Raw genomic sequence first — 27,839 nt, 5'->3', positions numbered from 1 at the left:
GATGCTTGAAAGTAGCTATCACATTCCTCCCCTACATTTATTTTTTTCCTATCCTAATGTCCTGAGTTCACTCAAGGATTCCTTTTGTGACATGGTTTCTAGCTCCTTCACAGCCCTTATTACACGTCCCCAATACATTCCAGATTGTCAACATGCTTAAAGACAGTACTCAGAACTGAAGAAAGTAAATGTTCTAGATGTGGTCTGGGTACTGAGTTCCATGTTCTAGTCCTCCATTTTCCTTCCATTAATTTTTCCTGTGTAACAAATTACCCCCAAATTGGACAACTTTAAAACAGCAATAAACATTTATTAACTCATAATTCTGCGGGTCAAGAATTTGGAAAGGGTTTGGCTGAGTGATTCTGATTCAAAGTTTCTCATCAGGTTGCAGTTAGGTCATCAACTAGGGCTGTAGTCATCTCAAGACTCAAGTGGGGCTGAAAGATCTCTTTTAAACTCACTCATGTGGTTTTTAGAAGGCTGAACTTTCTCATGGGCCATTGAATTGAGGGCCTCAATTCCTCATCACACCACATGAGTCTCTCCATAAGACTGCTCACATCATGATACATCAGACAGCTTGCTCACTCTAGAGCAAGTGATCCCCAGGAGGGAAGGAAGAAAGGAGGGAAGGAGGGAGAGCGACAGAGCATGCACGAAAGACCAGTCTCTGTAGAATATAATTTCAGAAGGAGTATCCCATCACTTCTGCCATATTCTATTTGTTACAATTGAGTCAGCAGGTCCAGTTTACAGGATTACACATAGACATTGAACATCAGAGGACAGGAGGCATTGGGGACTAACTGCCTACTTCAGTTGTGAATATCACCTTTCTATAAATGCAGCCTAAGATTGAATAATGGTTTTATGACAATGGTTCATGTTGAGCTTCTAGTCAGTTAAAACACAGTAAGAGGAGAACCTGGGTGGCTCAGACAGCTGAACATCCAACTTTGTTTCAGGTCACAATCTCGCCATTTGTGGGTTCAAGCCCTGCATGGAGCTGTCCTCAGGTCCTCTGTCCCCTTCTTTCTCTGCCCCTCCCCTGCTTGTGTGCAGGCTCTCTCTCTCACTCAAAAATTAAATAACCACCAAAAAAAAAAAAAACCCACTAAAAAAACCCACCACAAAACCAAAAAGATTCCATTTGTTTCACAAAGCAATTGGTTTTGCACTCTGTCCCTTGAATCTAAGGGCAAGAATTATATCAGACATTTTATTTCTTTTGTGTCTAATGCATTTTTTAAAAAAAATTACCTCCTAGGGGCACCTGGGTGACTCAGTTGGTTAAGTGTCCAACTTCAGTTCTAGTCATGATCTCACCATTCATGAGTTCAAGCCCTGAGTCAGCCTTTGTGCTGACAGCTCGGAGCCTGGAGCCTGCTTCGAGTTCCATGAATCCCTCTCTGCCCCCCCTCCCACGCTCTCTCTCTCTCTCTCTCTCCTTTCAAAAATAAACATTAATAAAACAAAAAGAAAGAATAGAGTCTGCTAAAACATTGTTGACTATTTTTAATTGGGTTATTTGCCTTTTTATTACTGAGTATACGGGTTCTTTATATATTCTGCATACAAGTCCCTTATCAAATATACGAGCTACAAATATTTTCTCCCATTCTTTGAGTTGTTTTTTTACTTTCTTAATACTATCCTTAGAAAAAAAACTTTTTAATGTTGATGATAAATTGCTTTTTATAAAAAAGCCTTTGGAGATCTGGATCTCCAAAATGTTTTCCTAACACATAATGAATAGTTTCAAAGAATTTTATAGCAGGTAGGAAAGTAATTCAAGAGTGTATTACAAGAAGAACACGAGAACCTAACTGATAATTAAAACAAGAAATATTTTGATGGCTAGGAAAGTAAATTTCACATAGTTAATATATAAAAGTAAAGGCTCTGTAATATATTTAGATCTCTTTTCATATGTGTAAATGCACATAAAGCAGATTGCAAGAAATCATTTTATAAACACAAGCCAGAGAAAAGTCTGTGCTTACCCCTAAAACTAAGCTGAACTGAAGGGAAAACAGAGGTGATTACTCACTCAGGTTAAATGGACTGGTGTCTATAAATGACAAGAGGATATATTAAAGAAGTCATTAACTTTATATACTGAACTGTTGCTAATGATATTTTAATAAAAGTTGCTCTGGAAGTAACCCTTTCTGGCTAATTTCTCTTCTCTCTTTGGAATCTTTGGTAGTTAAAAAAAAAAAAAAAGGAAACCACTAAATTCAATATGCATCTGCAACTTTTACAACAGTTCATGTGGAGCATACAAAGTTAACAGCTTATAAATTCTCCTTCCCTCAAAAAAGAAAATGGGCATAAAGAAACTATGAATCACTGTTGTGGTCACTCCTGTTAAAATACTTCTTCAATATACTTTGGACTATTCATTTTCTTCTTATATATAAATTTTACCTTTCTCTAAATAAACACAAGGACACCGAAAGTCAGAGAAGGAACAGAATAGGAATTCAGGTAGGCAGATGAAACTTAAGTAACAAGGGGGCTCTTACAGGTGAGTTTGGAGGAAGTCTCTTTAACTTGCGTCAGTTAACACGAGGGAGAAGGGCCAAATGAAGGCAGAAATGTATTCCAAGCAGTCTAGTCAAAAGAGTTCAGGACTTAAGCAGAGTTCAGGTAACAGTTACAGGCAACAGCACAAAGCAGGATCTTAACACATTTTATATGCTTTATACGCTTCCTATTAAGGAAAGAACTTTATGTGCTTCCTGTTTTGTTTTGTTTTTTAATATTTATTTATTTTTGAAAGGGAGAGACTGAGTGTGAGCTGGGGAGGGGCAGAGAGAGAGGGAGACACAGAATTCAAAGCAGGCTCCAGGCTTCAAGCTGTCAGCCCAGAGCCCAGAGTGGGGCTCTAACTCACGAATGGTGAGAACATGACCTGAGCTGAAGTCAAACGCCTAACCCAACTGAGCCACCCAGGTGCCCCTATGCATTTCCTGTTAAGGATTCTCAAACCTGACCTGAGTGAGTGTGCAGTGGAGGTCAGTGGAGTACCTGGATGAAAGGAAGAGAATAGCAGCTTTTGACAGAAACGAATCCTGACAGGCCATTGAGGACTAGGTATCTGGGAGAGTTTAAAAAATTTTGGAGCCATGAATATTCTCCAGCGTGTTCTCTAACTACACTGGAAAATACAGGATAAATTGAAAAAATCATTTTACCAGCATCTGGGAAAACGCAATGTTACCAAGTGGTGCTAACATTTAGTAGAACAGAACGTTTTGGCTATTAATAATGAATAAAACCCACTCATACTGTGAATAATACCCAAACAATAAGGAAACTTATTATGTCATGTAACAAGGGAGTTCAGAGGTAGGGCGGGGTTGATAGATGCAGTTCCCTAACAATGTCATTAAGGATCCAGTGTTTTTTCATCTCTTTACTTTGCTATCTGTTTACTTTGTAGCTCTTTGTCAAGAGCTTCATCCCTTAGGTAACAGCTTCATCCTCAGGCAATAAAAAGATGGTATCAGAAATTCTTGGCATCATAACCCAGGTATGCCAACATCCAGAGAAAGAATACCACTCTCAGGAGTGAGGAAGTATTTTTATTTATTAATTTATTTATTTATTTATTTATTTGGAAAAAGAATCAACTTTTTTATTCGTTCATTTCTTGCATTTGAAGTATTCCTTGATGACATCCTTGGCCTGAGACTCTTTGCCATAGTCCTTAACCACCATACAACTGCAACCAACCACTTAATGGGGTTTTCCCTCTCTGTCAGTGTTACAGAAGCCTACCTAGCTTTCCTAGTTTCTTGTTGTCATCAACCTTAATTTGGTTGATCTGGTGTTCAGTACAACGGGGCCTCCACCAACTTAACATACATAGGGCCACCACAGTTGGATGCAAGCACACAAAGATGGGCTTGTCACTTGTCTAAGGCTTTGGCAGATTTGCGAATTCCACGTGCTAGGGCATCGTGGATGAAGGCCGTCTTTAGCACCTCTTGTAAAGCAATATTAACCTTCATTACGCCTCCAACAGCAAAGCCTTCCTCAGCCATGGCTGGTGTTGACTTATGGGTGAAGCCAAATCTTGACTACACTGGAGCACCCCCCCCACCCCCCGCACAACCCAGCAGCAGGGAAAGAGCAGGAGTGAGGAAGTATTTCTATGAATCCTGGTACAATTGGTCACATGAAAATTTGGAACCAATTACTGGCAAGGCAATAGAATAACTATGACTGGTTTAGACTAGCCATCTGGGGTGGATTAAATTTCAGAGTAATTATTTATACTCAGTAAGATTTAAGATATTGCTTTTGTTGGGATTTCCTTAGTTTCTCCTTAAATTGTCCATAAGTTACTATAAGTTATAATTATTAAATGATATCACTAAAGAGATACCAATTAATCTTTTTGCTCATCTGTTTTGGTAAAGAGTTCTTTTTCTTCCCTCAAACCGTGAAGCCATAACTGAGGTACTACTGTTTTTCTTTGATAATCTGTAAGGAAATGGACATCTGATTAGTTGGCTTGTAAACCAACAGATAAAATGATGAAAACTGTCTAGGAGATAAATGAATTCATATTAACTATGGCATACACGTATTAAGCAGATTTAGTCACATTTAATTCAGGATGACTGAGGTTCAGAATTAATGCTATAATTCTATTGACCTCAAGACAGCAGGGGGTGGGTGAGGGGCATTGTGACCTTGTCTTAATTCTAGAAAGGCAGATAATAAAATTATACAGTGTCACTTGAGCTTATCTAGCATCACTGTAAAGACTACAAGAACTAAGCAGTGAGGGGTGATGAGAAGTAGTTAATTATCTCTGAGATTATAAATGGTAGGCTTTTAGGTGAAGAGTCACACTGTTTCTGTCCATCAGCAGGCCTGGGTGAATTGTGTCAAACTGTGTGACAGGAGAAGGCCTAAACCTTTCACTCGATGAAAGAAGAAAAGAGGTGGGTGCCTGGATGGCTCAGTCGGTTGAACATCTGACTTCTGCTCAGGTCGTGATCTCACAGTTCATGAGTTCCAGCCCCGCATCAGGTTCGCTGCTGTCAGCACAGAGTCTGCTTCTGATCCTCTGTCCCCCTCTCTCTCTGCCCTCCCCTTTCTCAAAAATAAAAAAATAAAACAAATAAAATAAATAAATAAATAAAACAAAAAATATATATATAATAAATAACATTAAAAATAAATAAATTAATTAAATATTAAAATAAATAATAAAATAAATACAAACATTAAAAAAGGAGTAAAGAGATTAAAGAAGCTCAATTCCCACCAAAGATCATGATTTCCAGGCACCTAAACTAGTTTGTATCTTCATTCCTGCCGAACAAAGGTGTGACAGAGCTATGTACTATTAAACAGTGTATAATTCTTGAATGAAAGCACTGAAAAGAATTTTTTGAAGAGAGGTTATTTTTCACACATGTTAAAGGGAAAATTCTAAAGTGAAAGAAAAATACAATGAAATGTAAGGACCCCATTTTTCGCCTCGAATATTTGATTTCATTAGACATACACTTGTTGAAGAGGTTTTCAAACTTTTCTGATCATAACCCACAGTAAGATATACATTTACACAGACACACATAGACACACACAGACACACAGACACACAATTTTTTAAAACTGAAACAAAAACTCAGGAACAATAGTTAAACTTTCTAAGTACCTCATAGTTCTTATTCCGTTTCATTTAAAAATAAAGTGCTGATTGGGGCACCTGAGTGGCTCAGTGGGTTGAACATCTGACTCTTGATTTTGACTCGACTCATGATCCCAGAGTTGTGAGATCAAGCTGTGAGTCTGGTTCTGTGATGAACATGGAGCCTGCTTAAGAGTCTCTCTCCCTCTGCCCCTCTCCCTCGCTTGCTCTCTGTCTCTCCCTCTCAAATTAAAAAAAAAAAGTGCCGATTGACACCCAGTAAGTTGATTTTATGACCTACTAACGGGGTCTGACCTGCAGTTTGAAAAACATTGTTGTAAGGTAAATGGATAAAGAATGTTCTGATTCCCTAACACAAATGATGCCTCTGCTCCTCCTTAACAGACAGCAGAGGGAAGGAGACTATTCCATAGACAATGGTGAGAAGTGGCTGGGCTGCTTAACCCCCAACTTTGATGTCCGAGTTTCACCTTCCCTTTGGGAGCTCATAATGCTGCCACCACCAAGCTGGCCTCAAGAAGACCTACTCCCTTTTAGCCTCTTGTCTAAGATAGAACTCTTTCCTGAACTTCCTGTGGCCTAGCTGTATCAGGTTGAAACATTTAAATAAGATTTTACCAAAGGCTGAGAGAAAACAGAGGGAAATGAACACAAAGAGTAACATGAGCCTAGACAATCATCTAGTAAGATAACGCTCATTTATCTTCAGGTTTTACAGAGGTCATCTTTTCATTTCCTTCTGGGAGGACCTTGAAATGAATTCTCAAGGAAACAACAGAGTGACTCCCAGTCAAGACCTCCAGTTCCCCTTCCAGACCTTGTAGTTTCTGGTTTCCTGTTCATTTCCCACCTCCTCTGATACTCAGCTCAGTGAAAGTCCAAATTTTTGGTTGAGGCTTTCACCCCCAACCTCAGGAGTATGAACTTGCTCTGTGGCTTTATCCTTCTCAGACTATAAGGCAACATCTTTACGTTCTTAGAAGAGATATATATAAACTCCTTTTGTGAGTACCCAAAGAACTGATTAAAATAAATATGTTTCATTTTCCAGAAAGCAAATGAATTTACCCTGGCCCTTCTTTTTTTTTTTTTTTTTTTTTTTTTTTTAGTGTTTATTATTTTTGAGAGAGAGAGAGCATGAGCAGGGAAGGGCAGAGAGAAAGGGAGACACAGAATCCAAAGCAGGCTCCATGCTCTGAGCTGTTTGCACAGAACCCGTCATGGGGCTCGAACTCACAAACCTCAAGATCATGACCTGAGTCAAAGTCAGATGCTTAACCAACTGAGCCACCCAGGGGCCCCACCCTGGCCCTTCTGAAATATGATAAATTCAGACAGAAGAGGCATAATTAGAGCAGCAAAAACACCATGCTTCTCAATTTTAGCTTTTTCCCCCTTTTCCTTTTTTTTTTTTTTTAATGTTTATTTGTTTTGAGAGAGAGAGAGAGAGAGAGCACAGGGGAGGGGCAGGGAGAAGGAGACAGAGAATACCAAGTAGGCTCTCCGTTGTCAGTGCAGAGCCTGAAGCAGGGCCCAATCCTATGAACCCTGAGATCATGACCTGAGCTGAAATCAACAGTCAGATGCTTAACTGACTGAGCCACCCAGGCACCCCCACCTTTTTCCTTCTTAAGACACAGACTTTAGAGTTAAGTATGAAGTCCAATTCTCACCTTAAAGGACAAGCTTCTTATTCTCTCTGAACCCTAGTTTACTCATCCATAAGATGGACTAAGTAGTACTCGCTTTCCGGGATTGTTAAAAAAGAATTAAGGGGCACCTGGGTGGTTCAGTAGGTTAAGCATCCAGCTTCGGCTCAGGTCATGATCTCCTGGTCCGTGAGTTCAAGTCCTGATTCAGGCTCTGTGCTGATAGCTCAGAGCCTGGTGCCTGCTTCAGATTCTGTGTCTCCCTCTCTCTCTGCCCCTCCCCCTCTCACGCTCTGTCTCTCTCTCTCTCTCTCTCTCTCTCTCAAAAATAAATAAACCTTTTTAAAAATTTAATTAAAAAAAAGAATTAAGTGAGCTAGTCCTAATATACGTATAATTCGCTCAGCAAATGATCAGTAAATAATAGCTGTTGCTTATCTTAGGTCTGTTCAGACAGACTAAGAAAGCAAACATTGTCAACTCCTTGCTTAACAACAAAATCATTTCAGACTGCCTATTTCCTGGTCTGATGTTCTCCTTGGGGAATCCCTAGATATGCCTGTATCCAGAAGGATACTGCTGTGTGTCTTCTGGTCTGCTAACTCCTGCTACAACAGAAATTTGATTGTAAGTGTAGTGGATATAAAAAAAGACAAAGGGCAAATATAGGCATCCATATGTTTCTTTCTGTTCCTACCACACCCAACTTAAGGCCTCAAGAGTCTCTCTATTATAAGGAGTCTGTGCCTCCAGTCTACCTCCCACCAATAAAACTTGTAATGCCAGATGGATTTCCTAAAGCACAATTCTAATTGTGTCACTTTGATGCTCAATAAATTTTCTTGACTTCCAACAACTGGCCAAAGGAACTCTGAACTGTATATTTTGTTATTTGGTGTACCAGATGAAGTAAAAGGCTCTAACTTGCTTTTGTGGTTTTTTGGTTTTTTTTAACATTTACTTATTTTTGTGAAACTGAGAGACAGAGCACGAGCAGGGGAGGGGCAAAGAGAGGAGACACAGAATCCAAAGCAGGCTCCAGGCTCTGAACTGTCAGCACAGAGCCTGATGCAGGGCTCAAACCCACGAACCATGAGATCATGACCTGAGCTGAAGTTGAATGCTTAATGGACTGAGCTACCCCAGTGACCCATTGCTTTTATTTAAAAAAAAAAAAAAAAAAAAAAAAAAATTTAAAATTAAAAAAATTAAAAAACGCGTTTTTATTGTTGAAGTCAGTCTGCTTCTTCGTATTTGACATTTTTCTTTAAGTGGATGGTAGGTACATAAAAGTTTTGTCTTTTTGTTATTATTATTGGGGTAAACAGTCCCCATTTCCCCTTCCCACCCTATTCTTCCTGCCCTGGGGAACCACTAATCTGTTTTCTGTCCTTAAGGATTTGAAAGTGCTGCTTATTTCAATAAATGGAATCCTGTAGTATGTAGCCTTTTGTGTCTGGATTCCTTCACTTAGAACAATGTTTACAAGGTTCATCTATGTCGTAGCATGTACCATTCTTTTTTATAGCTGAAAAATATTCCACTGTATGGATATACCAACTTTTGTTTATACACTTATCTGTTGATAGACTATTCAGGTTATTTTCTCCTTTTGGCTACTGTGAATAGTGGGGAATAGCTATGAGTACTTGTGAGCAAGATCTTGTTTGAACACCTGTTTTAAATTCTTTAGATTATATATCCAGGAGTGGAATTGCCAGGTCATATGGAAATTCTATATCTAACATTTTGGAAAACTGCCAATTTGTTTTGCAAAGTCACTACACCATTTTACATTCCCATTAACAGTGTTTAAATGTTCTGATTTCTTTTTTTTTAATTTTTTTTTTTTACATTTACTTATTTTTGACAGAAAGAGAAAGAGCACAAGGGGGGGAGGGGCAGAGAGAGAGGGAGACACATAATCCAAAGCAGGCTCCAGGCTCTGAGCTGTCAGCACAGAGCCCGAAAGGGGGCTCAAAGTCATGAACTGTGAGATCATGACTTGAGCCGAAATCGGACGCTAACCTACTGAGCCACCCAGGCGCCCCTAAATGTTCTGATTTCTTAACACCTTCATCAACATTTGTGATTCCCTGACTTTTTTGTTATAGCCATAATAGTGGGTGAGAGATTTTGATTTACATTTCCCTAATGATTACTGATGTCATTGAGTTTTACATGTATTTTTTGGCCATTTGTTTTTTGTTTTTTGGGGTTTTTTTTGAGGAATGTCTACTCAGATCTTTGGCCTATTTCTAATTGGGTTATTTGTTTTTTAGTATTGACTTGTTACATTCTTTATGTATTCTATATACAAATCCTATGTTCGATATATGAGTCATAAATATTTTCTTCCATTCTGTGGATTATCTTTTTACTTAATGGTGTCATTTAAAGCAGAAAGGTTTTTAATTGTGATGAAGCCCAATTTATCTATTTTTTTCTTTTTTTGTTTGTGCTTCTGATGTCATATCTAAGAACTCATGACCTGAGCCGAAGTCAGAAGCTCAACAGACTCAGCCACCCAGGTGCCCCCCCCCCCATTTTTTTTAAATGTTTCATCATTTTAGCTGTTGAATTCAGGTTGTTGGTCCATTTTGAATTAATTTTTATATACAGTCTGAGATAGGCTCCAACTTCATTCTTTCACACGTAACTATCCAGTTGTCCAACATCATTTATTGAAAAGATTCTTCTTTCTCCATTGAATGGCTTTGGCATTCTTGTCAAAAATCAGTTGACTATAGACAGATGGGTTTACTTTTGTTTATGTATTTATTTTGTACTTCTTTTATTAAATTTATTCCTCTTTTAAGATTTTATTTTTAAGTAATTTTAAGTACACCCAATGTAGGACTTGAACTCATAACCCCGACACCAGAGTCACATGCTCCACTGACTGAGCCAGCCAGGTACCCCTCATTAAATTTATTGCTAACTATTTTATTCTTTTTGATGTTATTGTAAATAGAATTTGCTTTAAGTGGGCTCTACACCCAACACAGGGCTTGAACCACAACCCTGAGATCAAGAGTTGCACTCTCTACCAACTGAGTCAGCCCTATGCCCTTTAAAATAGAATTTTCTTAATTTCATTTCTGAGTATTCTTTGCTAGTGTCTAAAAATACAATTGATTTTTATATATTGCTCTTGTATCCTTCAGCCTTACTGTACTAGTTTATGAACTCAAACAGTTTTTTTGGTGGATTTTTTATTATCTATATACAAGATTATATCATCTGTGAATATAGTTTCACTTCTTCCTTTCCAATCTGGATGCCTTTTATTTCTTTTTCTTGCCTAATTTCCTGCTAGAACATTCAATATAATGTTGAATGGAAGTAGCAAAAGTAATCATGCTTGTCTTGTTTGCTGTGGGGTTTCATAGTTGCTTTTTTTTAAAGCATCTTTTTAAAAAATTAATTCATTGATTTTTTTTTTTTTTTAGTAATCTCTGCACCCATTGTGGGGCTCAAACTCATGATCCTAAGATCAAGAGTCGTATGCTCTTCTGACTGAGTCAACCAGGTGCCCCCATAGATGCTTTTTATCAAGTTGAGGAAGTTTCTTTCTATTCCTAGTCTGTTAACTGTTTTTATTATGAAAGGGTATTGGATTTTGTCAATTTTTTTTTGCATCCATTAAATTACCATGTGGGGTTTTTTCCCCTTTAAATTGTGTGGATATGGTGTATAACATTTATTGATTTTTGGATATTAAATCAATCTCACTTTCCTGAAATATATCCCATTTGTTCATGGTGTATAATTCTTTGCATATGTTATTGAATCTGATTTGCTAGTATTTTGTTGAGGTTTTATTTGTTCAAATTCATAAGACATAATGAGTTTTGGCTTTTTTGTGTGTGACATTTTTGTCTAGTTTTGTTATCAAGGTACTAATAGCTTAATAGAATGAGTTAGGAAATGTTCCCTCATCCATTTTTTTGTAAGCGTTTGTGAAGAATTGGTAATTAATTCTTGAAATGTTTGGTAGACTTTGCTAGTTAAGTCATCTGAACTTTTCTTCATGGGTAGATCTTTTTATTACTAACATTTTTATGTGCCTACTAAGACTCTGTTTCTTAAATCAGCTTTTGGTATTTTGTTTCTTTATAGAAATTTCTCCATCTAAATTATCTAACTTATTGGCATACAATTGTTCATAGTATTCCTCCATAATCCTTTTTATATCTGTAAGGTCAACATTAATGTTCCCTATTCATTTCTGATTCCAGGAATTTAAGTCTTTCTATTTTTACCTTGGTCAATCTAGCTAAAGGCTTGTCAATTTTTTGGTCTTGTCAAAGGACCAGTTTTTGTTTTGTTTTTATCATTTTCCTATTCTCTATTTCATTAATTTCCTCTTTAATCTTTATTTCCTTCCATCTGCTTGCTTACAATTTAGTTTGCTCTTCTTTTACTTGTGTCTCAACGTGGAAGGTCAAGTTACTGGTTAAAGATCTTTCTTCTTTTTTAACATTCTTAATTTTCAGCTGTAAATTATCTTCTAAGCACTGCTTTAGCTGCACCCCATAAGTTTCATTTGTGCTTTCATTTTCATTCATCTCAAGTATTTTCTAATTTCCCTTTTGCTTTCTCCTTTGACCCTTTCAGTATTTAGGAGTGCATTGTTTAACTTCAACATACTTGCAAGTTTCCCCAAATTCTTTCTGTTAATGGATTTCCAATTTCATTCCATTCTTACTGGAAAACAAACTTTGTATTATTTCTATCCTTTTATATGTATTTGTTTGTTTTTATGGCTTAGCATATGGTCTGTCCTGGAGAATTTCCCATGTGTACTTGAAAAGTACACATTGTGTATTGTGTATTCTGCTATTGTTGGGTGGAGGGCTCTATAGAAGTCCATTAGACCTAGTTTGTTTATAGCATTGTTCAAGTCTTCTGTTTTCTTGCTGGCCTATCCAATTGTTCTATCCATTTCTGAAAGCGGAGTATTGACGTCTCCCACCATTATTGTACACTATTTCTCCCTTCATTTCTGTCAGTTTTTGCTTAATGTATTTTGATGATCTGTTGTCAAATGTATATATGCCTATAGTTGTTATAGCTTCTTGACAGATTAACCCATTTATCATTATGAAATGTCCCTCTTAATCTCTAAAAAGATTCTCTGTTAATAGGCTTTAAGTCTATTTTGTCTGACATTAGTACAATCACTCCAACTTTATTTTGTTGTTTGCATGATATACCCTTTCCATTCTTTTACTTTCTATTTGTATATTGGAATCTAAAATGTGTCTCCTGTTGACAGTATATAGTTGGATTTTTTCAAAATCCAGTCTGACAATGTTCCATTCACATGTAATGTTATTAGATTGGATTTACACTTGCCATTTTAATTTTGTTTTCTATGCCTTGTATGGTTTTGTTCCTCTAATTTATTTTTTACTGTGTGTTTCAAGAGGGGTAACCTGAGTTACTTCCTAGCCAGTATATCCTGGGTTTCCAACACAATGCTGAATTTAGCATGAGAGATAATAGGTGATAAATATGTCAGAGTCTGGCCTAGTGGTTCTTAAAACATGGACTCCAGACCAGCAGAATCAACAGCACTTGGGAATTTGTTAGAGGAAAAAAGTTAATTGCTGTGCTCAAACTTGGGTTTGAATCCCAGCTCCACACTCACAGCTGTGATTTGGGGCAGGTCACTAAACCACTGAGTCTTATTTCCTCCAACAATCTTACCCTACAGTGCTGTGAGGGCTAAAAGAGATTAGCAAGGTAATGTAAGTAACTCTACTACTAGATCAGGACTTTCTTAATGTTAATATTCTTTCCCATCGTTCTAATATAATAAAAGCATCTACTATTTTCTCAGTATTTTCAGTATGTAACTACCAGGGACTTAAATTATTTAAACCACTTCTCATTTCAGCAACTGTTAAGAAGGAAAAATGCAGAAATAGGAATAGGAATAGAAAACATGAGGTTGTTTGGTAGTTTACCACAGAAAAAGAGAAATCTAGTCTGAGCTCATCTTTCAAAGTGCTCAGAAAAATTAGGTAGCAATTTAAATACCACCTTGGATACTGGTATATGCTCAAGGCCTGGAATTACAGCAATTAAAACAAATCACTGTTCTCTGTACTTTTTTTACTTTTACTGACAGCATGGCAATAATCCTGTGTGGTGGACAGGGCAGGTATTACTATCTCCATTTTACAGGGACTTACAGTTCAGAGGGATTAAGCACCTTGTCTGTGATTACATGAGTAGATCGTGGGGAAGTTGAGATTGAAGCCATGTCAGTTAATTGCAAATATCATAATATCACAACTTTTGAGAAGGCCTCAAAATAACCTACTGAGAGGATATAGAAGTCACTATGTATCTACATAATACTACTGAATAAATAAATATCTGATTTATAAGTAAAAATTTTGTTGCAATAAATACGACTGCAAATATCCTATTTAAGAGGATCTCCATACTATTTAAGAAGAGATTCTGTGCTATGTGCAACACTGATTTTTGGAGTAGAAGGTAGGAAGTGTGTATGTGAATATTTATTCTGACTAAAAGTTTAAACAACATGCACAATGTTTTTGAAGTCTTTGTAATTTGATTTGACTATATGGGTTTTATGGTAATATACACATTGCTGTTTTAGTGTACCATTTGAAAGTGTCATTGTGTGGAATGCATATATAGATTAGGTAACGTTCAAGCACACAAGACTTACATTATTCACTCTCTATAGCATACTAAAATTTTTGAGGGAAGATCCTAGGTTTCTCCCCCCGATTTCACTGTGCCCACCACTAATGAGTGAACAGACACATAAATGAGTAAACAAGTGCATTTTCTTTAAAATCATCCTTTGTTTACTCCCTATTTTGTCAAAAGTACCCTACTCTATTTCTGACCCTTGACGTCTCTATTATCTCCGGTTAGTCAAAATATTTCCACCCAGGCCCAGACTCAATTCTTTCTGGAATCAAGATCCTTTCTTCGGGGCGCCTGGGTGGCTCAGTCGGTTGAGCGGCCGACTTCGGCTCAGGTCATGATCTCACGGTCCGTGGGTTCGAGCCCCACGTCAGGCTCTATGCTGACAGTTCAGAGCCTGGAGCCTGTTTCGGATTCTGTGTCTCCCTCTCTCTGACCCTCCCCTGTTCATGCTCTGTCTCTCCCTGTCTCAAAAATAAATAAACATTAAAAAAGAAAAAAAGATCCTTTCTTCCCCAGACCACTGCTTTATCCCCTAAGTGACAGATCAAAGTGATTCTCAATAGTAATTTGTATCCTATGTTGGGGTCCCCTGAGCTGCTCACATGAATTTGCTTATCAACATTTTCAGTACTCTACTCATTTCTTATGAACAAAGCTTCTAATCAAAATCAGCACATTCAAGATTCTTTCTGGTGCTTCCCTTTTCCAATGTCTTTTATTTCTGCAGCTCCTTTCACGCATTCATTACAGTGTTGCACATTTTATTATTACTTTATTTTTTTAGGTGTATTTATTTATTTTTAGTACTCTCAACACCCAATGTGGGCCTCGAACTCATGACCTTGAGATCAAGAGTTGCATGTTTTTGTAACTGAGCCAGCCAGGTAGCCCACAGTGTTCCACAATTTAATAGAGAGCTGAATTTTGTGTTTAGCCAGTTAAGAAAAAAAATGAAGTCTGTACAATTTTTAAGATATTTATTTATTTAGTTTATTTATTTATTTTGAGAGAGAAAGTAAGCAGGGGAGGGGCAGGGAGAGAGGAGAGATAGAATCCCAAGTAGGTGCCACACTGTCAGCACAAAGCCTGATGTGGGGCTGGAACTCTCCAACTGCAAGATCATGACTTGAGCTGAAATCTAGAGTCAGCTGCTTAAGCAACTGAGCCACCCAGGTGCCCCTATGCAATTTTTTTTTTAAGTAGGCTGTACACCCACTGTGGGGCTTGGACTCAAGACCCCAAGATCTTGATCTTGCAAGCTCTATTCACCGAGACAGTCAGGAACTCCGATACAATTCTTATTGATGTGTTGTAAATGTATTGCTAATGAATGGCTGTTGGAAATAAATTCCCTTTTTGGGAAAGAAGGTGAGGGCAATGAGAAAAAAAGGAAAAATTTTTCTTGAGTATTGACTTTCTTGAGGTATGTATTTAATTTTCACAAAACCCTTATAAGTAAGACAAAAACTAGTAGTTCCTAAATATCCATTCTTCCCTTCTTGAAAAGTAATAAAATTTTTGGTGGGCACATGGCTGTACAGCTAATATTTATAGTTCCTAGCCTCTCTTGCAGCTATGAACAACAAAGTGATATGAGCAGAATGAAGGTGTGGAGCTTGTGGATGGTATTCTGCAAGGTAATAAATGTGTCCTCCTCCTTGTTTTTCTCTCTCCTTACTTGAGTAAATGTTGATTTTTTTACTGGGACCACATGAACGAGAGTAGCACATTATGGCTGGTATAGCCATAAGACTGATGAGAAAGCAGTGAAATCTAAGTCCCCAACACTGTGGAGCCTATGCATCAGCCCTGGACTGTATACACTGAGACATTCTCATAAGTAAGAAATCATTTCTACTAGTGGTGCCTGGGTGGCTCAGTCGGTTAAGCACCCAGCTCTTCATTTCGGCTCAGCTCATGATCTCCCAGGTACATGAGTTCTAGCCTTGCATCAGGCTCTGCACTGACAGTGTGGAGCCTGCTTGAAATTCTCTCTCTCTGCCTCTCTCTCAGCCCCAACCCTGCTCACATGCTCGCTCTCTCACTCTCTCTCTCAAAATAAAGAAATAGACTTAAAAAATAAATTTCTACCTTGTTTATGCCACTATTATCTAAGTCTTTGTTATGGTTTCTGCACCAGAGTTGCTTAACTCCCTGTGCGATCTATGTGAGTGGAGCTCTCTGGAGTTGTGCAACATGGTGGCATTGAATTGAACTTCCAACTAATAGAATAAGGACACAAATTCAGAAAGATTAAAAACTTTTCTGAAGTCAAACTACTACATGATAAGGTGAAAATGAACCCAGGTCTGTAGGATACCAAATAGTGACAATAATAGATACCAGCCCTCGATTTTCACTTTGTGAAATGTTGTTGACCAGAAGGAAAGCTCTACCACTTGTATTCTTACAGTGGTTTCAATTCCCACTCAAAATAGCAACAATAATTGTGTGGTATCAAAAAAAGAAGTGGGGGTCTTCTGGATGTGTGCTCTTCTTAGTACTAACAATGGTAATAGGGAATCTAGTTTGTACCACGGTATTTTTATAATGACATTAATATCACTGTGTACAGGTGTAATCTCAGCTTTCCTACTCACCTCTCTTGCTCTGCTTCCTGGAACAAGTTCCTTCCTTGTATCTGCCATCCACAACAAACTATATAAACCATGTGAGCAGGGCATATGACCCCAACAAGAACACACTTGAAATTTAACAAGATTACAGATAGAGCGGTATTGCAAGAGTGTGTGACTGGGCAGCTGATATTTATATTGAAGAAAAAGAGAAAAGGAGAGTTAATAGTTACTGAATGTCTCCCACATGCTAAGGCCTGTGCTAGGCTTCTAATACATATTGTGTCACTTCAACTTTGCTATAACCCAGGGAGGTAGGTATTGTTTCCACTTAGCTGTGACAAAACAAAGACAGTATAAAGGCACATGCTGGCTGGCTGACAGAGCAGTGATTTGAAGCCAGGTCTGAGTAAAAAATCCATGTTCTTTCCACTACACCTTGCTGCCTTTAGATGCCTTAAAGTCCTAGGGCACCTGGCTGGCTCAGTCAGCAGAGCATGACTCTTGATCTTGGGGTTTTGAGTCTGAGCCCCACTTTGGGTGTAGACATTACTTAAAAATAAGTTTTCAAAAATCTTTAAAGTCCTTTCAAAAATAATTTTCTCATTTTTAAATACACCATCCCCTTTATATAACTCTGCAGATTGTTTTGGGACTATTAAGAAATTTTCCAGGGGGGGCACCTGGATGGCTCAGTCGGTTAAGCGTCTGACTTTGGCTCAGGTCATGATCTCATGGTCTATGGGTTCAAGCCCCACTTCAGGATCTGTGCTGACAGTTCAGAGCCTGGAACCTGCTTTGGATACTTTGGACTCTGTGTTTCTCTTTCTCAAAAATAAACATACACACATACATACATACATAAAAGAAATTTACCAGCCTTTAATATGTTTGGCCTGTCCAATAAAATATTTGATAAGATTCAGAAAATCCAGTGGATCCTTGGTTGTAATGTAACAAAAGGTGCCAGTTGGCAACAAGGTACGGAGCTTACGTCAGAATGCCAATCAGCATACTACTTCCTTAAGAGACAAAGTTTCACTATGGAAGGAAAAGCCAGCTGAATAGTGTGTTTAGTGACACAGTTGATTTCATTCTGTCAACAACTTCTTATCTCATTGCCAACTGATAATATTTGTTGAGCGGTAATCATTCTGATGACTGCATTTGGGGAAGCACTAGTGTAGAGTACATTTCAATAATCCCACCTACAATACAATGAGACTTCATTATTATACACTATTTTCACTTTGTAAATAGAAAAGCAAGAAGAAAGCGATCTTTTCAAAGAAAATAGGTAATCTTCTCTAACCTAAAAATATTAACCAGGATTTATCCATTAGTTAAGTCATTCATTTATTCACTCAAGACTAGTATACAAAGAAAGATACTTAGGACAGAGTCTGCCTTCTACTCAGAGGGGGTAGGATAGTTAAGCACCAAATTAATAAAATTATTATTATACAATGTGATTATCCTTGATTCCTCTTTTTCTTCCCACACAACAATTGATGAGCAAATTCTGTTGGTTCTTATCTTCAAAATATAAACAGAATTTTCAGTTGTATCCCTTTGCCCAGGACAACTGCATTTCACTACTCCAGAGGATGTTATTTGCATGTTAATCTCCATAAATGGGGCCTGTTCCCACCACTCTCCACACTCTGCACTTCCTTCTCCCTAAACCAAGCCACCACCATCTCTTTTTATCTATTCTTGCTCTACTACATTGTATTGTCCACACAACAGCTAGAGTGTCCCTCCACTGCTCCAAAACCTCCAGTGGATTCTTAGCCTATTCAGAAAAACATCCAGAGTCCTCACTGTAGCCTGCAAACCCCAAATTATCTCAAGCAGGCAACAAAGTCATTTTCTTAAATGATAGGGGATAGGACTGAACTGGGGATGGGAGGAGTGTGGTGAGGGAAGGGAATGGTCAGGTACTGAAAGGCAGGGGAAAGGTAGCTGACAGGTAAAACGACTGACAGAGACCCCAAGAACCCAAGTGAGATGTGATACCATTAATTTCTGATAGTTCCAGCCTGAAATGTACAGGCTAGAACTGTTAGATATTAGATCATCTCTATTAGATAATTTCTAATCATGCTATGAAGGTAAGAGTAAATGTAATGTTAGTGAAAATGCATGTCAGTTTTTGGTGCAAAACAAATTCTCCCAACACTCCATGACTTAAAACAACAAATATGTATTATTTCTCATGATTCTAAAGTTTTTAAATTTATTTTGAGAGAGCATGAGTGGGAGAGGGGCAGAGAGAGAGCATCCCAAGCAGGCTCTGCACTGTCAGTGTGAGCCTGACGCAGGGCTTGAATCCATGAACCATGAGATCGTGGCCTGAGTTATAAAACCAAGAGTCAGATGCTTAACTGATGAGTTACCCAGGAGCCCCTATATCTTGTGATTCTAAATGTCAGCAGGTGGTTCTGTTCTAGGCCAGCTCAGTTGGATGAAATGGTCTAGAACTGCCTTATTCAAATACCTGATAGTTGGCAGACTGGTTGTTCTGGAGAGACCTCGGCTCTATTTATTTCTACTTTAAAAGATCTCTCATTCCCCAGCCAGCTAGCTCAGGCTTCTAAGTGAACTCATTGTTCTAAAGAGCAGACGGCAAGATCTGTATGTGCCAGCATTTTTTTCAGTCATTACTTGAGTCATAGCTGCTAATGTCCCTTGACCAAAGCAAGTCACATGATCAAACCCAGAATCAGTGAAGGAGGGACTGAATAAGGTCAATACAGGGAGGAGTGAAAAAACTGGGATGCATACAACCACAGAAGGTAGATAGAGTACTGAACTAGGCTTAGGGTTTTCTGGGCAGTGTCAGACAGGGGTAAGCCTACAAGGAAGTATAGAGTTTGGTGAGGAAGTTTGTTGCTCAGAAGAGCAATTACAAGCTGCAGCTGAGAGGAAAAGGAAATGAGATCAGGAAGTGTTTACACACTGGGAGAAAGTGATGTTAAATGATCCTGGAACCCACTGCAAAACTGTGGGGATCATTCGCATACCAAGAAGCAATTCTCAGACACCAGTTGGATGTCCTACAGTTGAACACAATTCCGACACTGTCTACCCATAGATAGATTCAGATCTTACAGGTGAAGTGCCCAGTCCTTCAAGACTGCCGCCCCCCTTCAAATGCTAATTGCCAAGTCCAGGTTGTCACCTGTTTCTGGCTGACTATGGCTCTGAGCTCCCCAAAGCCCCCTCCTTGGGTTCAATTAAATTTGCTAGAGTGGCTCACACAACTCCAGAAAACATTTTACTTGCTTTACTAAGTTAATAAGTTAACTTTACTTACATTTAGATTACTGATTTATTATAAAAGGATATAACTCAGAACAGCCAGATGGAGGAGATGCATAGGCAGGGTATGGGGAAAGGGTGTAAAACTTCCAGGCTCTCTCCAAACATACCTATCTCCCCACATCTCCATGTCTTCACAAACCTGGAAGCTCTCTGAACCCTGCCATCTTAGGTTTTTAAAGGGGCTTCATTACATAGGTATGATCAATTACTGACCATTGGTGATTGAACTCAACCTCCAGCCCATCTCCCTACAGGAAGGTCAGGGGGATGGGATGGAAAACTCCAACTTTATAATTACATGGTTGGTTTTTCTGGAAACCAGCCCCTATCCTTAGATGCTTCCAAATGTCACTATAAACAAAACGAGACACACCTTTACTAATCTCATCACCTAGGAAATTCCAAATGTTTTGGGAGATCTGTACCAGCAACCCAGATGAAGATGAAATATATATATTTCTTATTATACATCTCAGTACCACAGATGTATTATTTTTTTTAAAATTTTTTTTTTTTTTTAGCATTTATTTATTTTTGAGACAGAGAGAGACAAAGCATGAACGGGGGAGGGTCAGAGAGAAGGAGACACAGAATCTGAAACAGGCTCCAGGCTCTGAGCTGTCAGCACGGAGCCCAACGCGGGGCTCGAACTCACGGACCGCGAGATCATGACCTGGGCCGAAGTCGGCCACTTAACCGACTGAGCCACCCAGGCGCCCCAGTATCACAGATGTATTAAAGAGAATGAAGTTCTACATGAGAAAGGACAGCTGTGTTGGTAGCAGTGGGGAGAGAGCTGGGAGGATCAAAGAGAGAATGATATTTAATTATAAGACTTATAGCCCATGCCAGCCCTGCCCCAGCTGAAGGCACCTGTGAGGTGGAAAGCAGCTGGGAGCCCACACCTCTCAGAGGGTGTGGTACTTGGGTCTCTGGAAGGTCAGCCGGTGGTCTCCTGATAAGTTTCCTTTTTTTTTTTTTAAGTCTTTTTTTTTTTTTTTAAGTAGGTTTCACACCCAGTGTGAAGCCCAGCACAGGGCTTGAACTCACAACCCTGAAATCAAGACCTGAGCTGAGATCAAGCATTGGACTCTCAGCCGACTGAGCCACCCAGGCACCCCTCTTAAAGAAATCTTTCTAGGAGCAGCATGAGGAAGACAACCACCACCCCTCTCCCTGGACTGACAAAGCCACCTGCCAACTACTGCTGCCACCAGGACCAAGAGAAAGGCAAAAGGAGATCCTAAAGGTGACAAGGTGAAGGTGAAGGATGAGCCACAGAGTAGATCGGCACAGTTGTCTGCTAATCCTGCTCCTCCAAAACCAGAACCCAGGTGTAAAAAGTCTGCTGTAAAGAAAGGAGAGAAGTTGCCCAAAGGGAGAAAGGGGAAAGCAGATGGTGGCAAGGATGGGAGCAATGCTGCAAAGAACCTAGATGCTTCCACAGTTCAGTCACAGAAAGCAGAACACACTGGGAATACCAAGTGAAGTGTACGTTTTTGATAGCTCTGTGCTTCTAGTGCTCTGTGCTACTGTTTCAAATACTATTTTTCTTCAGTCAGGTTTTATGAAAACGTAGAATTTGGTTTTTTCTTTCAAACTGATGTTGTTAGTATACAAGACACATTGTTGTTGTCTTTTGTGAAAAGTGTAAATACCACTAATACAATGTCTCAGAAGCCAGATTGAAATGGGCGATCTTCTATCCTTGCTTTTTTTTTTTTAAGATTATTCTTGGTTCTCGGGGGAGATTTTCTGACATTCACACATGTCTTTGGCTTAGAAGCCTTACAGCATAGGGAAGCAAAACTTCATGTCTTCTTTCCTGATGCCATCAGCACATATGCTTGACTTCCTGAAGTAGTTATGATATGGCTTTGGAACCCCTAAAATCCTGTGTCAGGTACTCAGGCTTTTGGGTGATAACATCAAGATGGTGTTGCCCAAAAGACCCAAGATTCCTGTTTGTAGTTTGCAGATCATCCCATTGATAATCTTGGAGTTTTTAGTACGTTTCCTTCGTGTCAGAGTTGACCTGTGAAAAGATCTTATTACATGCCTCATGGGAAATATCCACCACTTCTGAGAACTGTGCCTGTTCAAAACAGCAACAGAAGACTGTTGACTTTTGGGGGAGCAGAGTTTGAAAGGTGTCAGATGTTATGGCTTGTCAACCATGTCCTTCTGGAAGTAACAGGTTTTGAAAAGTATCTTATAAAGCTGAATATAAATTAGGTTGGTGATAGGGAGTTCATTTCCTACCCAAAGTCATAGAGATATTCTTTACTGAATTGTAAACATTTTATAGTTTTGCTTTTCACATTTGTCTTTAGTCTTCCCTGATGTTTGTGAAAAATATGAGATAGAAGTTTAATACTTTCCCCATATGGATAAGTGGTGGTTATCCCAGCACCATTTGCTGGGTAGTTAATTATTTCCCCACTTATCTCTAACACCAGATCTTTCATAAATGAAGTCTGTGTGTGTGTGTGTCTGTGTGTGTGTATCTGTTGATGGTTTCTATTCTGACTCACTGGCCAATTTGTCTAACCTTGGGACAATACTATACCATCCTGTATAACTTTAGAAAATGGTCTCTATTGTTTTTTTTAAGTTTATTTGTTTATTTTGAGAGAGAGAAAGTGCAAGTGAGGGAGGAGCAGAGAGAGAGGAACAGAGAGAGAATTCCAAGGGCTTGAACTCATGAACTGTGAGATCATGACCTGAGCTGAGGTCAGACACCTAACCGAATGAGCCACCCAGGCACCCCTAGAAAATGGCCTTGATATCTCAGGGCAAATCCTACCTCCAGCTCCAAAAAAAATCATCAAATTTTTCTTACTTAGGAATACCTTAGCTATTCTTAGCCATTTGCTCTAATGTACAACTTTTAGAATTAGATTGACAAGTTATAAAACAAAACAAAAATGTTGGAATTTTTATTGGATTTGTATTGAATTTATAGAGTAATTACAAGGTTGAGTCTTCTAATTCATGGACATGATATAGCTCTATTTATTTTGCCTTTTCAAATACCTCTCAATAAAGTTTTATAATTTTCTCAAAAAAAGAAAAGAAAAGAAAAGAAAAGAAAAACTATAAGACTACAGGATTGGCAAATTAAAAACTTCAAAAAAAGCAAACACTGGGATATTTCATAAATAATGTTCACTTTAGGAGCACCTGACTGGCTCAATCAGTAGAGCATGTGACTCTAGATCTTGGGATTGAGAGTTCAAGCCCCATGTTTGGTATGGAGATCACTTAAAAATAAAACCTTTAAAAAAATAATATTCACTTTAGAAATTATATTTTTAATTTTTTAACAGCAGCTTTTTCAGATACAACTCTCATACTATAAAATTCCCCGTTTAAGATATACAATTAATTTTTTTTAGTAAATTCATAGTTGTGCAACCATCACCAATGTTACTATTTTTTAATTTTTTTAAAATAGGCTCCATACCCAATGTGGGGCTTGAACTCATGACCCTGAGATTAAATGTTGTATACTCTACTGACTGAGTCAGACAGGTGCCCCACCAACATGTTATTTTTATACCTATTTTTAAATTATTCATTTTATACTTAAAGTCATAGGAAACTTGACAAACACAGAAGAAAAAAGTAGTGCCACTTTAGTACAACTATGTTGATTTCCTGAGTCTGATATAGATGGGCTCACCAAATAACCTGGGAAATTTTAAGTTGGTAAGTTTTTTTGTATTTGATGTCTTTTTTTTTTTTTACTGTCTTTTGCCTTTTACATAGTTATAGTCAAGATGTATATAAGTTTTGTATCCTGCATTGCCACTTGATCATAAGCATTTTCCACTTGTCTAAACGATGTTCATACTTATGATTTATAATGGCTGCATAACAATATAGCAAATGGATGTATCATAATTTACATAACTGTTTTCTTATTTTAAAGCATTTAGGTTATTTCTAATCATCTAATTTTATGATTAAGACTCTGAATAAAATCTTTACACATATAGGTTTTTCCCAGTTTTGAATTATTTCCTTATGATATATTTCCAGGACACTGAGGGCTTTTGAATCACATTGACAAATGACTTTTCAAATGGCTTATAACTGTAAAATACCAACAAGTATGAATGAGAGAGCACCAGTTTCACTGCAATCTGGTTAGGATTTAGTAATATTTAAGCATTTAAGATAATGTCATCAGTAAAAAGAAACAAATTTGCATTTATTTTATCAAGATGAACAGAATGGAGACTTTTAAAATTTAGGATAACAAAGAAAGATTTCCTCAAATTTCTTCATCTATGGAAGAAATTTCTAACCATTTTAAATAAATGACCCACTATTCCCCAAGCTCGCAAACCAAAACTCTATTAAAATGCTATTCTTTTTAATAGGGAATTACTTGTTCAAACAGGAGGGGGGGGGGAGAAATAAACAAGATAAACAAATAACAAGCTAAACATATTTCTCAGTTCCAGGAAACTGAAACATTTACTTGGACAGCCACCCTGGGTAACAGAGACATAAATCCAATCCCAGGGTCCACAGAATGTGTGAAGTCTAATAGGAGATTCTCCCCTCAACATACTGTGACCTCAAAGAGCTAAACCATTAAGAGCTGAATCTAGTAGGACATCTACAAGGAATTATAGCTGGGTTTTTACCTCCTGGGTTGGCCAGGAAGCCTTAAGTCAAAAAAGCTGGTTTAAATGCCTGGAGGACTCTGGCAGAAGGATATGCATATCCTTTCTGAAAGAGGGTATCTTCATCATAGGCCTCAAATTATTCCCACAAATATTAGTTTTCAAATGCAATGACCAGTACACAAAGACAACTAGAAACTCAAGGGAACTACACTCTATGCAGAGAGCCAGCAGAAAAAGACAATAGAAACAGACCGATAGACTTCAGATACTGGATTATCATATGGTGACTGAAAACACTTACACTTACTGGATTTAAATCTACGTTGAAGATGCCTGCAAAGAATAAGAAGCTACAAAGTGACGTAAATTGAAAAAGAACTAAATTAACCTTTTAGAAATAAAAGACAGTAATCAAAATTTAAAAATCATTAGATCAATTTAATAGTTCAGTCACAGATGAAAAGAAAATTAATGAAACAATTTGACACTTTACTAGATTTGATGTCTTCTGACATCTTTCTGTTCCATTTTATCTGAATTTTGAAATTCTCAGATGGTTTAGACCCAATAACCTGATTTCACACGTCCTGTGCTGTCTTTTATTCAACATAATTAAATTAAAACCGATAATTGTACCATTTAATGTAACAATGTCAAGGAACATCGTTTTTTTTAAAAAAAGCTTTTATTACAAAGCATAGTTGAGGATTCAAATACGTACCTCTGACAAATCCCTTAGGTGCTGGTGTTACTAGAAGAAACTAGATGCAACTGACTTCATTAACACCTCCTCTGTGGCTTTTTACCCTTGGGCAGAAAGAGGAATCAGACCAGGAAGAAGACAAGTTTGGTTTTTATTCTGGAGTAGGTAGCCTACTATAACATTTTCCACCGGGAAGGTTTCAAACTAGTGAACTGCCTGCCAACTATGAAGTAAACTTAGTCAAATTTACTAAAAGTATAGAATTAATAAAGAGAGTTTATTAGACTTAATAGTATATTTAAAAGGACTCATTGATTTTCACTGGTCACTAGTTTTCACTAGTCTGCAGTGAGACAAGAAAAATAAGTTCTAAGCATATTTTCATAAAGTTGACTGATTTAAAAGAATTGACTTTTTAGAGGGTATCTTATTTTTATTTTGCAGGTCAAAATAATTTAAAATGAAGTGATGCTGATAGTAAATGGCAGTTGTGTTTTGTCTTTAACAGCTTGGTGAAAATTTAAAATTGCAGTTCTGGTTCCAAAATTATTTTGAGAATCTGGATTGATCCACAGAGTCCAAAAGACTGGGAACACCACTGATGTCATCAACCCCTTATTTGAGTATCCAACAAATATTCTGAGGGCCTAGGTTGTGCTAGGAGAAGGGGGCACAAGTAACAGAAGTAACCGTGCACAAGTAACTGCACTGTGTGTGCCCTGCTTACAGTGAAAAAGGAGCACATTTAATCCAGAATTCTGAGAAGTTAGGTAGTGCTACGTCTTCTGGGAGCAGCGCTGAAGGAAAGCCTGTTTGTTTGGGAATTCAATCTCTTACTGAAAGAAGTGAAGCTGAGCTGTTTTGAAAAGGCACAAGTATTTGCTTGCTGCTGAGGGAAAAGGAATGAATGGAGGAGAAAGCTGTTTAGTCTAGGGAACTTTATAAATTCTTTTTACTTCTATTTTTTAGAGAGAAAGTAGAGAAGGGGCAGAGGGAGAGAATTTTTTAAAAATGTTTATTTATTTATTTTGAGAGAGAATGCAAGCAGCGGAGGGGCAGAGAAAGAGGGAGAGAGAGAATCCCAAGCATGGATGAGGGGTTCCATCCCATGACTGTGAGATCATGACCTGAGCAGATATCAAGAGTCTGATGCTCAACAGACTGAGCCATCCAGGTACCCCAAGGTCACAGCAGTTTTTGTCAGAGGGGACGTTAAGAGATGTCAACATACCTCTGGCTGAGTACCAAGCTTGTATGGGCCAGGCTTCCAGGGGGCTGCACACTTGAAGCTTTCGGGCCACATCTAACCAGGATGTATTTTGCTAAACCCCTACAATTTAAAAAAAAAAAAAAAAAGGTGTTGTGTTTTGTTTTTTGCATCAGTTGCAAAAATGGAAAATCTTGTCAATTTCCAGCTTTTCTTGAAAACTTAAAATATCTGGGGACACGAGGAACCATACTTCCTCAGGGAAACAATCATAGTAACCTCCTATCCATGTATAATAAACCTATAGAAAAGTATACGTGTGTAACTTGATGTTCGCCAATGACATTCCCCACCAACCAGCACCCCGTATCAACATGCGTAACATCACTAGCACCTACGTTGCAGGATTTTTAACCTCAATACCTGGGATTCATGGTCTCATCGCCTCGAAGAGGTGGACACAAAATAAAATGAGCAGCAGGCAAAAGTTTAAGACGGGCATTTCAAAGCGAATGCCCGTGACTACAGGCAAGGGCCTTTGTTCTATAGGGTTTTGATCCTGGCCCCCTTTCCTTACCCCTCGTCTCTTCTCAGGTTCGCTACCCTTATTGGCCTGATAAATCTAAATACCTAGTCATTCCTTTTTGATTGGTTCTTTTCCATTAAGCCAGGGGTGGTCTATGGCCACATCTTGGTTTTAAGGTCTACTACGCGGTTTTAGTCAGGTCTTTTGTCAAATTCCTGAGGGGTACCTGAGGGGGAGTGGGTGGTGTCTGCTACATTCTCAAGAGGAACTTTACTCCTGAGGGAGTTTGCTCCAGGTCGTACATTGCTGGAAGAAATGTTTTAAAATGTCTTTTTCCCCACCCGGGGACCGTCAAGCCTTAGCCTCTTCCTCTTCCGTTCTGCTTACTGAATCCTATCTTTTCCTATCATAGCTCCAAAGTTATACTTATTTAATCCTACTGACAATCTTGTGAGGCAGACTACATTACTATGTCCTTTTAAATACGAGGAAACTGAAGGTAGACAAGTCACCAGGCTAAATATTGAAACTAGCATTTGAAACCGGATCTGTTGTCTGATTCCAAGTCCCATACCCTCCAAAAAAACCAGGTGAACTGGTAAGTTCGCTTTTAACAATATGGAGAGGCTGTTTCCTTCCACTTACTTCCGGGCTCCAGAGCCACGGAAACCACCGGCAACCCCACGGTGCACCTCAGGCCGCCAGCGCCCGCGCCTCCCCAGCGCAGAACCGAGAGGTCAGTGCATGCCGCTCGTGCTGTGCAGTCTCCACACACTAGAGGACGCTGTCGCAGCTGCAATCTGAGGAGTTCCTCTTTCTGTTGTCGCGATAC

General features: G+C 38.4%; 1 protein-coding gene and 1 pseudogene across 1 annotated transcript; one reads left to right on the top strand and one right to left on the bottom strand.

Moving 5' to 3' along the window:
* Positions 1–2,441: 2,441 nt before the first annotated feature.
* LOC128314439 (40S ribosomal protein S12-like) lies at positions 2,442–27,801 on the bottom strand (annotated as a pseudogene).
* Positions 18,537–21,566, top strand: LOC106983536 (high mobility group nucleosome-binding domain-containing protein 4-like). Its single transcript, XM_053216166.1, has 2 exons — positions 18,537–18,544; positions 21,149–21,566. Exons 1-2 carry the CDS (start codon positions 18,537–18,539, stop codon positions 21,417–21,419), a joined length of 279 nt encoding a protein of 92 aa, XP_053072141.1. The 3' UTR covers positions 21,420–21,566.
* Positions 27,802–27,839: the final 38 nt, after the last annotated feature.

The sequence above is a fragment of the Acinonyx jubatus genome, chromosome B1, assembly GCF_027475565.1.
Source record: "Acinonyx jubatus isolate Ajub_Pintada_27869175 chromosome B1, VMU_Ajub_asm_v1.0, whole genome shotgun sequence".
Lineage (NCBI taxonomy): Eukaryota > Metazoa > Chordata > Mammalia > Carnivora > Felidae > Acinonyx > Acinonyx jubatus.
Note: the sequence above shows the minus strand (reverse complement) of the source record. Positions and strands in the feature narration are given on the sequence as shown.